This window comes from Dipteris shenzhenensis, chromosome 5, assembly GCF_047967505.1.
Source record: "Dipteris shenzhenensis isolate YYH24624 ecotype China chromosome 5, Dip_SZ_1.0, whole genome shotgun sequence".
Taxonomy (NCBI): Eukaryota; Viridiplantae; Streptophyta; class Polypodiopsida; order Gleicheniales; family Dipteridaceae; genus Dipteris; species Dipteris shenzhenensis.
This window is the reverse complement of record NC_141600.1, coordinates 56,021,690-56,034,955: the sequence shown is the minus strand read 5'-3', so window position 1 is coordinate 56,034,955 and position 13,266 is coordinate 56,021,690. Positions and strand designations below refer to the sequence as shown.

The following is a 13,266-nucleotide window of genomic DNA, read 5'->3' as shown; positions in this document are numbered from 1 at the left end:
CCAACTAATCTAATGATCAATGGTACAACATATGAACATGGATGCAGGTTCAGAAACAATGCTGCTACTAAAGAGGATGCGAAGAAAGAGCCCACCACCTCAACCCCACGAGACCCCCTCCAGAGTTCGCAACCATCTACCTCCTCTCAACCATGATGACCACAGGCATTTGTGGTTCAGAGTGATAGCTCTAAGGAGGATTGTGCATGATATGGAAACCCAAGAAGAACAAATTCCACCCCAATCACCACCGGCCTACACAACCATTGACAAGGCCCAGTCCTTGGAACTTGTGTGGCCACCTACATCGACTTATGCTCTTTCCAATGCAACAACATCTTTCTTAGAGCAAAAGGGTCTGGACAGTTTATATGAGAGCCTAAAATCCTTGGAGGATAGTCCTACAATGACCACATACATCATGGAATTTCTCCATTCTTACCACCCCAGCGATGCATAGGTTGGCAAGTATGGCACCATCACTGTACATCAGAGCCCACTCAACATCATCCTCAATAGTACAGTAATTCAAAGGGCCTTCTCACTCCCAACTCAAGGTGCAAAATACCCTACAAGGCTTGCCAATGCTAAGTTTCTCAAAATACAACCTCTCCTCACCAAGGGCAGAAAGTTCCATAGGGATGGGATATTACTTTGCACCATCATAAACCCTCACCTCAAGGAAGCAACACAATTCCTATCCACTATCTTGGAGGTTAAGTGTGGTAAGAATCAATCCCTTCCACTCCACACATTTGTTTTGCTGAAAGCAAGGCTGGATCCAGCACTTAGTCATCTTCTTCACAAAAAAACTAGATGGTTCATCAAGTCAAAAATGTAAAATTCCACAATTATTGGCTATAATCATTGATAAAGAGCTACAGGAATGAGAAATGAATCTACCCTAGTCACCAAAACCTATTGAGGAGTTGGACATTCCCTTCTCACCAACATGGAAGCCGTCACCAACTTCTCCTACCATCACATTGGCAAATGCAGATACCTCTTAAGAAATGCCTATTCTAGAGGTCAAAATTGAGAAATTGCCCCACGAGATTGTTGGCTCTTTCCCACGGCTTCCTCAGGAAGAGTAGGATATTATCAGTATGCAGGGTTCCAAGGCTTTTTGTCACCTACAAATATAGCGGTGTTGTTGTTCGTAGTATAAGTGTAGCTTAGGACCTCGAGTCATATTCCGGTGAGAGACGTAGGCTTAAGTGTGGTAAGCAAGCATAGTGCATGCATGTGTGAAAGGGACATGCCCCTCCCACTCCTATGCTCCCCCTAAACCCTTAGTCCCTCAACCCTTGACCTCCATGATCTACGAGGGAGACGAGTTCTCCACCATGTACTCTACCTTGAACCTTGGATCCTCCTTCTAACCCTTAAACCTCTTATAAACCCTGGAACCTCCTTCTAGACCTTGGAACCTCCTTCTAAACGTTGAACCTCCCTCTAACCCTCAAACTCCTTGTTGTCTATGTGCCTACATGGACTTAGGTAGCACAAAATCTATGTGTAGAGTAGCGGCAAAGCTCCACTTGTACTTACATGTTGAGGATTCCTAAGAGAGATTATTCCTAGCCTTATGCAAGTACAAGTGGAGCTTTGTCGCTACTCTACACACACATTCTGTGCTACCTAAGTCCATGTTGACATAGAGACAACATAATGTCTCAATGTTGGCTCTGTCACGCTAGGAATAATCTCTCTTAGGAATCTTCAACATGCAAGTTCTACTTGCATGTTCTACATGCAAGTTCTACATGCAAGTCCTACATGTGATTCCTATATGTATGTTCTACATGCGAGTTTAACATGCAACTCCTACATGTAACATGCAAGTCCCACATGCGATTCCTACATGCATGTTCTATGCTACCTAAGTCCATGTTGGCACTGAGACAACACTCCTCCTAAACCCTTTAACCCCCAATGAAGGCGAAATCCTTCATTACCCCAATCATGATGATGCACGTCCCTTTCATACATGCATGCACTATGTTTGCTTACCACACTTAAGCCTACGTCTCTCACCAGAATATGACTCGAAGTCCTAATCTACCCTTATACTACAAATGACAACACCGAAATATCTATAGGTGACAAAAAGCCTTGGAACCCTGCTTACTGAGAATACCTTGCTCTTCTTATGCGAAAGCCATGGGAAAGAGCCAACATAGACGAAACTTCTCCAAATCTCCACGAAATCGTGCAAGAGCTGGCAGGTAGGGGTTTTTGGGCCTCCGAAACACAATGGAATTGACGGTTTTAAAAATCGTGGTCCCAATCACCGGGTCACATGGACCATGTGTAGTCCCGACGGTGACTCACGTGTTGTGGGGATCTTGAAGGAATGCTGATGGAGCCTACTCCAAGCTAAGCCTTGTGAGAGCAATGTAAGGCACAAGCCATCCACATGTGTCACTCAAGCGGCTCCCAGATTGTTGCTGTGTGTTTCCACGAGAGAAAGCAAGAAGGGGAGAAGGGAAAAGAGCGGGGAGAAGGGAGGGAGAAGGAGAAGGGAAGACAAGAGTGAAGGGGGATGGAGTGGCAAACACAAAGGCACTACAAAGGAAACAAGAGAACACCCAAAGACACTCTTGAAAGAGAAGAGGGAGCTTGTATTCCAAACTTGTGCATACAACAATGAAGACCAAAGTTAACCATTTGGCCTTTTATACAAGTCACCTTTTGAAGGGAGGGCCAACCCTAATATCTTTATACCACTCTCTTCTCATTCTTTTACCATCCTCTTGGGCCCATCTAACTTCAAGACACAATCCTAGCTCTATGGACTTGCCACTATCCATCAAATCACATCACTTAACCAATGGTGTCATATTGTTAACCAATCTATTAACATGCCCCCCTTCCTGGTCTTGATCCAGTCCTCTGGATCGTGCAATGTTCATGGTTGTTGGAGTGTTGTCAATGAAGATAATGCAAAGTAGTCTTTCGTGTGCACTGGGCTGAATCTTCTTTTGGTCCATTGTAGCATAGTGATGTAGTGGCTCCTTGTTATGAAATGATTGTTGGAAGTATGGATGAGTGATTCTTTTGGAATTAGCACCTTAGGGTTTGAGTGAGCCGAGTTGAGTACTTGTGACCATTCAAAGAATAAAAATCTAAGGGTAATTTATTAGGAAGAAGGTGTTAGTAGGGATTGATATAAGATCCCAGTGGTGTTAGCGTTAGCAGAGTAAGTAAAGTGCATTCTCATACGAGCAACGTGGCACCTGGCATGTAACATGTGGATAACCTAGCCAAGGGTAAGCAATGTGACACATGGTTAACCCGACCAAGGGTTAACAAGGTTTGGGTGTGTGTGTGCTTAAAACATAAAACCTTTTAACAACACGACACACAATGCTCAAATAAGGGTAGATAAGAAATTTCTCATTATATGGGATTTCAATGTCCAATATCTATTCCAACTCTCAATCGCCTTCCCAAACCTTTGTCTCCTTGCCACCACCTGCCTTCTGAGCCTCCCTCCTCTTCTATTTACTTGCACCAAAAGACATGATAAATTAGATCAAGTAGATGGATTTGTTCAAGTATGAAGCCTTGCCACATTGGAATGCGAATAGGACGCTAGTGTTCTAAGGCCAAAATATAAGCTCTTCACAAAATACATAGATACTTGGTGGTCTTTTCTTAAGTCCCATATTTGATTTGAGTGGGACTTCTAATGGATTCTCATCAAACTATGTCTTTGACATGCCATGGTTGAACATCCGAATTTGTGCATGACATTTTGTCTTGCTTCTCTGTATTGAAGTTCCTTTAAAATCCATTTTATGGATTATATTTTATCAAGGGCTTTGCTTGGAAGTATTTGAGCCCAATAAGGTTGTGGCACCATCTAGCGATTTATTTGTCTAAGTCATCAAATCAAGAGGAGTCTGATAATATACCATATAAATCCCTAAAATGAGGACTATGGCTGAAGAGGTCTATAGAAGGGGGATTCTAGGAAAGGCTTCTAAGCTAGAACTGAAAGAAAGAAAAGAGGATGAGTACAAGTTAGATAGTTAATGGTGATGTTAGTAAAGGAATGTGAAAAAAGCTTTGAGGGTCACAAGAAACTCATCCAAACCCATATTGGTGTAATCACCTTCACCTTGGAGTTGAATGCATCCTTGAGAGTTGCTTATGGAGAACCACTTTTCATTCCATGTGTGAACTCAAATTCAAGACCCTGATGACGTAGGCATAAGTTAGTGCCTCGTTCTGTTTTGGCTCTACTAAAGGAGTGTGTTGTTGATGCTGATTGGTGTATCAACTTTCCATCTCCTTTCCATAGTGTTTGTAGCTTATTCCCGACCAAGGAGCCCTTGGGCTGATGTACTTGTGATTTGTTGAGTGTGCCATGCTGAGAACCTGAAGAGGACTAACCACCTATTTTCACCGTCCTATTTTCACCTAGGACTTCCACATGTGACATATTGACCAATTGTAACCCAGACCTAGCAAGAACATCATTTTGTAGACCAACAAAGTAATATGAATTGTATAGCTATTTGGGACCTCATGTTAAGTCTGATAATCACTTCAAAGGAGAGTCACTAAGATGTCACTCGAGATCTTTGTTGGTGAGATATCATTGGAGATCTTTGTTGGCGAGCAGTTGTCATCCCATTGGTAGCAATGTTGCTTGAAGTTCCTTGAGATCCTTGATTGCAGTAGTAGGTTCTTGTGGAGCTACTCCATTTTTAGGAGCAGGTTTTTGTGGATCTACGGTTGGCATGTTTCTTATTGTCAGTGTTGCATCATTGAGCATTGCAATCCCCCACATGTACCACTTCTATGATACTCATCGTAATAAAGTGATATATGTTCTTTGTATCACAAATGTGAGTAGGGTTGCAATGTCTTAGAGATCTTTTGCTTTTGTTGAGCCCAAGTTTCAGCTGACAAAGTTGTCAGGGATGAAGATAATTCATTGTTCACATTGGAAGGTTCTTGTGGGACTTCTATTGTGATGGGCATTATTTGTGTGGCCAATTCTTGCATAGCTTCCTTGATGATAGATGCCAAATTTCTTAGTAGGGAAGGTTCTTGTGTGGTTCCCAATGTGGATTCAGCATTTGTCTTGGTAGGTTCTTGTGTTATTGTCTCTTTTTTCAAGACATGTTCTTGTGTTACTGCCAATTAACTTGAAGATGATGCAATGAATTGGCATCCCTTTTGACAGACTTGCGATCAAGAAAGTTCTTGTGTTACTGTCTCCCTTTTTTAGGCAAATTCTTGTGTAACTACTCGAGAGGAGGTAGATGAATTCCTTTGCGTATGATCCTCCTGCATTGGTGCTTTTTCCTTATCCTTGCAAGCAAGTTCTCAATGTTCTTGGCATCTTTGCAGAGTAGTGACTACTAATGGTGCATTTGCACTCGTTGATGATTTTGTATTGATAGATTTGGGGTTCTGCTCCTGCTTTTGCGATGGAGATGGTGTACACTTAGGTTAGGGCAAGCATGGTTGGGCTGTTGATTGCTCTGGCGAGGCTTGGGTACCCATATATAAGAGTTGCCAAGGTAATATCCCTGGGCCTCGAGTAGTTTTGTGGGAACCCATTAGTAATGTACCTTCCTTGTGGATGGTATCTTCTTCTTCTTTGACATTGAGGTTTGTTATTTACATGAGGGGGTCGTTGGCGATGTGGAGGCTTGATGTTTAGAGGAGGAGGTGGCTTCATATGTTGAGGTTTCTTTGGAATCTAAAAATATGATTCACCCTCAAAGTATCCTTGAGCCTCCAATAGATCCTTTCGGACCCATATTTTCTTGGTTGCATTTTCTCTTCGTCTTCTTCCTTGGTGGCGTCCTTGTCAAGGTGGGGAGGTGGATGTAGTTGCTGATGTTGGTGCTTGAACGTTGGGCTGATTGGTGGTGCTTAGCACATCTTGTTGGGTCGACTCATCACCAAATAATCCTTTGTAAGTTTCTTGGATCCAGCTTTTACCAAGAATGGAAGCTTCCGTTAAGGTACCTATAGGAGCTACAAAAAACTTGCAAGGCACAATGTAATTGTCGAAGGAAACATTCAACATTAAAGAACCAATAACCTTAATAGAGGTACCCTCTATGGACTGAATTTCAAAATCACATACTTGAAGGCATACCTGGGCGAGATGCTTTAATTTCTCCTAGGAGATGAGGTTTTTGCTTGCTCGCCAAACTATCATGGCCTGTATTCGGCATGTTGCACCTGCTAATGTCAACTCTACCCAAAGTTGAGATTATCTATATCATTAGGATCAATAACATTATCAATTGCAGGCTCAACTTCATTAGGTAGTACCGTACTTATGGTGTAAAAAGGTGTAACGGCGGTAGGTTTATCATTGCCAAGGTGCATACATTGAGTTCCTTTCATACATGGTAGATATATTATGGCCGATGTATGCATCCCTTTAGTGAGTCTTCTAACTCAAGTATAGGAGCACACCAAGAGTCTTCAAGATCAAAGTATTGGCCTAGTTTGTTGACTTGCACCCTTGGAAGGTCATGAGCTTGATTGGGAGATTCAACATTCTCAAGATTAATGGATTGGGGTGTCACTATTTGACATTCATCCAATCAGAGAGGTCTCTCCATAGAGTAGGATTACCTCGTACTAGTGTTGTGATGGGCATGTTGACCTCAGTGGACAAGAATGAGGCTAACCCTGCTTATCAATTTTGGCTCTTCTTAGCCATATAAGGACATGTTGTCATCCTCCTTTAGTTGTTGCAAGGTGTGGTCTTCTTCAAACATCCGTTGCATTAGGGTGGATCCCTTTGTTGAAGGGAATGACACACTTTCTTCATCTACCCTTTCAGGTATTTGCAAGGCTTTTGAGGCTCGAGTGTTTATTGAGACTTATGTCTTGGATGAATTGTATCAGCACTCTTGCTTGCCTTGAGACTTTTCTCACATTCCTCTTGGCACTTGTGTACCAATTTATGCGGCTCGGTGGGTCATTGTTTCCCCACCCATGGGTTGGGATATTCACCATGAGCCCTAGGTGTTGTGGCTTGGGCATGTGCTGAAGTCCTTATTGTTCCTTAATTTGCCTCATGCAGGTGGTTGTTGATGCTACCATTTGATAAGGTACCACCAGCAGAGGAGGAGGATGTTGCTAGGGAGACTGTGTCTTCATCCAACCCATCTTGGATGATGACCTTATTTTTTCCCATCCCAATCTTTGTTACACCCTTGGTGCTTACTCGTGCTGATTCAGTTGCCCCTCTAGGCTGTGACGTGCTAGCTTTATCCCTTTTGGCTTGTTTGCGAAGCTCTTTATTAAAAGCTTTAGTTGCAACCTTGTGATTACATTTAAGGATACTGATGACACTTGGCCTCTCTCAATGCTTAGCAGGCTTGTGGACTTAGATGGCCTTCTCATCAAGCAATCCTTAAAAAGGTGGTCCATACCACACCAATGCACAATGGTGGTGGTGTATTAGATGCTGGTGCACATGTGATTGGCTGCTTAGATTGCCCCTTATATGGACACTCATTGTGGCAAGGTGTGGCCCTTGACACATATGGAATTGAATGGGTTGTGCCTTGGTCAAGTTGTTCATACATCCCATTTTTTGAGGAATCGGTTCCATTTGGTAGACCGAAATGTATTGGTCATCTTGTATAATGTAGTGACTTATAATGCTAGACCGATTTGCATTGTCACCATGTTGGGAATAGTTGTTTCCACTGAGGGTAGGTTTGGGGTCTCCCCAATAACTAGGTAGCCCTTCCACCAATACTTGATTCAAGGGAGTATTTCATGGAGGTGGTGGTTGAGGTCCTAGTCCTACCAATCCTGGTGGGGGTAATGGAATATTTTGAGTCCTAAATTGCCCTTGATTGGCTGATGTGGCTCCTTGTATTGCCAATTGTGCCTGATTGGATGGGTTGGGTAGTGTAGGCAATGGTAGATGTGGCCTTTGTTGATATGTGGGTTGAGGAATCACCCTAGGATAATGACATTGGGATGTGTCATGATTTCCCCAACGAACACAATGGTCACAATAGCGTGTTGGCCTGGCTCTAAGACGAGGGCATTCCTTAGTGGGATGATTTCTAGTGCATACCCCACACCACATGTTATCTCTTTGTGGAAATAGATGGGGGTTGCTAGGAGCATCTTTTTGTGCTTCTATCTTCCATTGCTGGCCCAGCTTGTTTAATAGATCTGCAGCCAACTCTTCCCTGTCAATGAGCACCTTGGGCGCCATGCTTGCATCCTTAGTTGCTTCTGAGGTTGAAGCCTGTGCTATTTGGGACATATCTGAGGAAGCTAAGGATTTATCCTATTGGGGCTTCTCCCTCATGTTATCCCCTAAACGTATCGCCATCTTGTTGCATAGCTCAAATGATGTGAGATTCATGGCAAATAGATTATCATGCAGCTTCGCATCTTGTAGCCCTATGAGGAAGCATGGCAGAAGCTGGACATCACTCATCCTCTCGTGGGGTTCACATCGTGAGTTTAGATTTTTAATCCTAGTGATATAGTCTCTTAAGGACTCAGTGGTCTTCTACTTCACCTTGTAAAGCTGGTTAAGCCGACTCAACTTGGGACCACTGGGGGCAAACCCCACAATGAAAGATCTACACAATGTGTCCCAATTTAGTTTCTCCTCAGGGTTTAAGGCTCTAAACCTTTGTCTAGCCTTGCCATCGAGACTCAAGCTAAAAGCCTTGACCTTGTCTAGATCCTCACCAAAGGTCTCACAGATTTGTTCAAATCTCTCAACATGGGAGACTTCTCCTACAAACTTGGTGATTAGCTTGGAGATTATGATAGGCTTGCTCCTTGAGGGTTTGGTATCCCTTCCTAGAAACATTGGTGGTGGAGCGGTGCCTCCTAGTGCTTGCACTAGGATTCTCATTGCTTCATTCGTAAGGACAGTTTGTGATATAGGAGGAGGTTGTGGAATGGTGGGCCCTGTCCCGTACATTGGTGGTCCTGATGAAGGGCTCCATGGATTAGATGGCAAGAGGTTGGGATGGGAGGATCCAAGCCCACTAGGAATTTGCATTGTGACTTGGGTCAGGTTGGGCCTAACAAGTTGGACTGGAGGTCCTCTAGAGAGCGGTATGTTCCCTACATACATAGGCCTATAACAGGCACTCGTTGGGTAGGGAATATCTCCCATGTTTTGTTGCCAAGGAGGCATCATAGGGGATTCTGAGGTGGAGGGTCTTAACTATTGACCTTCAAGGTTACTCTTGTGCCCCCTTTGCTCCATATTTTGGGACCCTTGTGAGAATGTGGGTCCAAATCCCATCCCCATAGGATTGTCTATCATCAAAGAATTGGTACAATGGGGGTTGATTTCCATTAGGTATCGTGGGACTTGGTTCCCTGAGTATTGCTTCTGACATCCTTGGTTGGGTCGGCATTTGAGCCTTTGACATTGCCCTACTTTGTCCAGCAAATTGGTTTAGCTACTCTACTGGGTCTGTCAATCCAAACTTTCCCATGATATTGGAAACGGTTTCCCTTAATGTAGCTGCTACTGTAGATGGGGTAGGAGAGTGGAGATCAATAGGGATGGAGTCCAGAGCTACTGAGGCTCTAATATTGGAGGGTTCACCCATGTCTCCACAGGGACTCTTCCGAGCTGGATAATTCACTTGGTGGTGGTTCTTGCAATGAGTGAGAACTGACTTTTGAGCTTACTGACCCTAAGCATGCCAAGCTAGGTATGGAGGTCGACCAGATGGTATTTGAGGCACTGTCGTTAGGTTCAGGGTGAGCTTTTAGGACTCTTCTCGATCTCAAGATCATGTATTCATTGGCACAGTGGAGGCCCCAATTCTAGGTTGAGTCTGCCTCGACATGGGGTCAAGGGGTCCCAATTCTCGGGGTCCCAATTTTCATGTGCTTTTTCTTGATTAGGGATTTGGAAAGGCATACCCAGCAGCCTAACTTGAATTTCCAAAACATAAAACAACGATCAAAGATATTTGAATTGCTCAGACACACTCAATTTTTGATCTCATCTGCTTTGTAGCGGACATAGAGCTCTTCTATCCCGATCTGTAGGTCCTCCGAGCTGACAGTTTTGGAGACGCTCTTAAAATGAGGCTACTGCCCATAGTCTTTTAGGTAGTAACCAAGCATGCCATGATACATGTGCATATTCGGCTGCCTCAAGGCCCGACACATGATCAAATCGCCTTCCAACCTATTGACATCCCACCCAAGATACTTTGCCATCAACTTATTCACACTCTGTATACTTCTAGCACAAATACGAATCACCATTTGCAGATGCAAATGAGACAGGGCACTTCCCCATTTGACCGCACAGAAACCTGACATGCAAGACTCCTCCAAAAATTTCTTGATGCCACTAGGTACGCTCAGATCAAAGTCTCCACCTCGGACTCCCACAGTCACACTCAAACTCATAAACCTTTGGATTTTCACTTTTCTTCAACCTCGACGTGCTAGTCCTTTCACTTGTCTTCTTAGGCTTGCAACCCTAAAACATCGTCAATGACTCCTCACTCACAAACTAACCAAACTAACGTCACTTATTGCTGCACCAGCGGGACTTCATCACCCGCAACCTGTGTCCAATGAGCCTGTCCATTGTCATCCTTGTCTTCATCGTTCCTCTGCATTTCACTGCGACGTCGAGCTATCTTCTTCGCTTTCATCCTCAAGCCAGGCGACTCTATTGTCCACCTCTATCCCCACAAACGAGGGCTTTAACCCATCCGACTGCATCCTCCAAAATCATACCTCTACGGCCGACTTAACACCATATAATGGCATGCAAAATCATGCTTCCACATCCACAAAAGACCCATGTTGCGCCTTCTAGACCCATCTACACGCCGCGGCATGGCCGTGCGCCAAGCGGCCCCAGCATGCAACCACTCCCCCCACACCCAACTAATTAATAAAAAATGCTCCATGTTCTCAAGGGGGGGAAGGGGGGGGGGCTATTAAGTGAATTTGAGAGAAACTATGAAGTGAATGTGAATGTGGGATGAAAAGTTGAATTAGGGTTGGAAAAGGAGTTGTTCTTTCTCTGTTCTGAGTTTCTGTGTGGGGTTGTTTTTCTGTTGTGCGAGCAGGAGCAGGAGCAGGAGCGAGAGCAGCACCTCGCCTCGCCGCTATGGTGCACGTTAGCTTCTACCGTAACTGTAAGTCCCCTGCCTTCCTTTCTCAAGCTTATCTTTCTTTATCCTCTCAGGAATCATCCACCGCATCGTTCACCTCCCACTTCCCTCGTTTCTTCCCAACCCGGAGCTCTCTGTTTGGAAATCACAGCAAAGCCTCTTGTTTTGTGCTGATTATTAGTCTTGTTGATCTGCTTTGCTCCCTCAAAGCAGTTCTTGTCAGATCTTGACTAACCGTAGCTTTTTTTTTGTCCCAGATGGTAAGACATTTAAGAAACCTCGCCGGCCTTATGAGAAGGAGCGCCTGGATGCAGAGCTGAAGCTCGTCGGAGAGTACGGCCTCCGCAATAAGCGTGAGCTTTGGAGGGTGCAGTACGCTCTGAGTCGCATCCGGAACAATGCTCGTATGCTTCTTACTCTTGATGAGAAGAGCCCACGACGTATTTTCGAAGGAGAGGCGCTGCTCCGTCGCATGTTTAGGTACGGTCTCCTCGAGGAAAACCAAAACAAGCTCGATTACGTCCTCGCTCTGACAGTGGAGAATTTCTTGGAGCGCCGCCTGCAGACCTTGGTATTCAAGTCTGGCATGGCAAAGTCTATTTATCATGCGAGGGTTCTAATCAAGCAGAGACACATTAGGTGAGCCTTTTAACGTCTTCTTTTCAGAATGCGAAGCTTCTATACGGGATCGTAACTGAGCTGCAAATTGTATGTCTTAGGGTGGGCAAACAAGTCGTCAATGTGGCATCTTTCCTTGTCAGAGTGGACTCTCAAAAGCACATTGATTTTGCGCTGTCGAGTCCCTTCGGAGGTGGTAGACCTGGGCGTGTAAAGAGAAGGAATGCAAAGGCTGCATCCAAGAAGGCATCTGGTGGAGCTGGTGAAGAAGAAGATGACGATGAATAGATTTTTATGAGTGAGATTGTTTACTGGTTGTTCTCTTAGGAATATTAACAGAGTTGCGGGCTGCTACATTTGAGTTTATGACTCTAGGATCCTTGAAGGAAGAGCAAATGCTATGGTTTTACTTCCTCGCTGAGACAATTTTTAAATCCCCAGCTGGAGGCTCGTTATATGGGCTTTACACGCAGGGAATCTGTTTGTTTCTTTGAGCTGAGGTTTTTGATGTTGTATTGGGAACCTGTTGCCATATTTATTTGTGGTCCGACTCAGAATGACTAGAGGATCTGTCGTGTACTTCAATATTGGGCCAGGTTCTAGGGTTTTACCCCCCTCCAGGTAGAAAGGAGTTTCTTGTTTTGCAGCACGTTATTCCTTTTCTCAAAATGTCTTGATGTCCTCTGTTTGACCCTGCGGTATTGTGGGTCAAGACTGTACTTGAAATGCTAGACGTGTGGTTGTTTTAGACCTATAGGTTATGGAGAGGATTTGGAAGCTCGTCAAATGGGGCTTGCATTCACCATACTGTGGTTTTTTTATTCTAGTCTTGCAGTAGTTTTAACACTCAGGTTTGATATACTTTTCCAGATTCTTGCTTTGCTGGTTATGTTAATGTACTATGTTTTCCATTTCCCTGTATAGGAGTGCTTTTCTAGTGGCCACGATGGTCAATTTGTCTGGGTTGTGGTGTCGCCCTGCTTTCCTTTTGGTTGTGGTAGTTGCCACCCAACTGCAACTTGTCCTATTTTTTGGTGAATGACATTTCTGCAATTCTACTTCATTGTTAGCCTTGCTTTAATTCACTTGTTGGTACATTCTTCTCTGGTATATAACTATATCAGCTTAATGAGACAAATGTAGTGATACTAAAGGCTTTTGCACTGGATGTGGGCTTGGCAATCTAAAGGCTGGTTGCCATTTAGATTGGGCACTCTCAAAAGCTCGTGTTGCCTGAGAAGGTCTAGAATGAGGTGGTGTATCAACGATGGCTACAAAGGTGGAACTGGTTCCCTTTATGTGCAAAATTAAAAGGTCATGTTTCAAAATTCCCTGCATAGTCTCTAGGAATTTCAACATTGAACACTTGAATATTCTAAACTCATATCCTAATGATTTCTGCAACACCATTGGTCCACTGTTGATAGTGTGAACTCCCATCATCTGATATGTTTATGTTAAGATACAGCATGTCTCCTTATTGAAGCTCATCCCTCTTGAAGTTTCATATCCCTCTATT

At 44.0% G+C, this 13,266-nt stretch overlaps 1 protein-coding gene across 1 annotated transcript; it reads left to right on the top strand.

Moving 5' to 3' along the window:
• Nucleotides 1-10,997: 10,997 nt before the first annotated feature.
• LOC147902225 (small ribosomal subunit protein uS4z-like) lies at nucleotides 10,998-12,497 on the top strand. Its single transcript, XM_087374890.1, has 3 exons — nucleotides 10,998-11,153; nucleotides 11,387-11,768; nucleotides 11,849-12,497. The coding sequence occupies exons 1-3, from the start codon at nucleotides 11,126-11,128 to the stop codon at nucleotides 12,033-12,035; spliced, it is 597 nt and encodes a 198-aa protein (XP_087231016.1). The 5' UTR covers nucleotides 10,998-11,125; the 3' UTR covers nucleotides 12,036-12,497.
• Nucleotides 12,498-13,266: the final 769 nt, after the last annotated feature.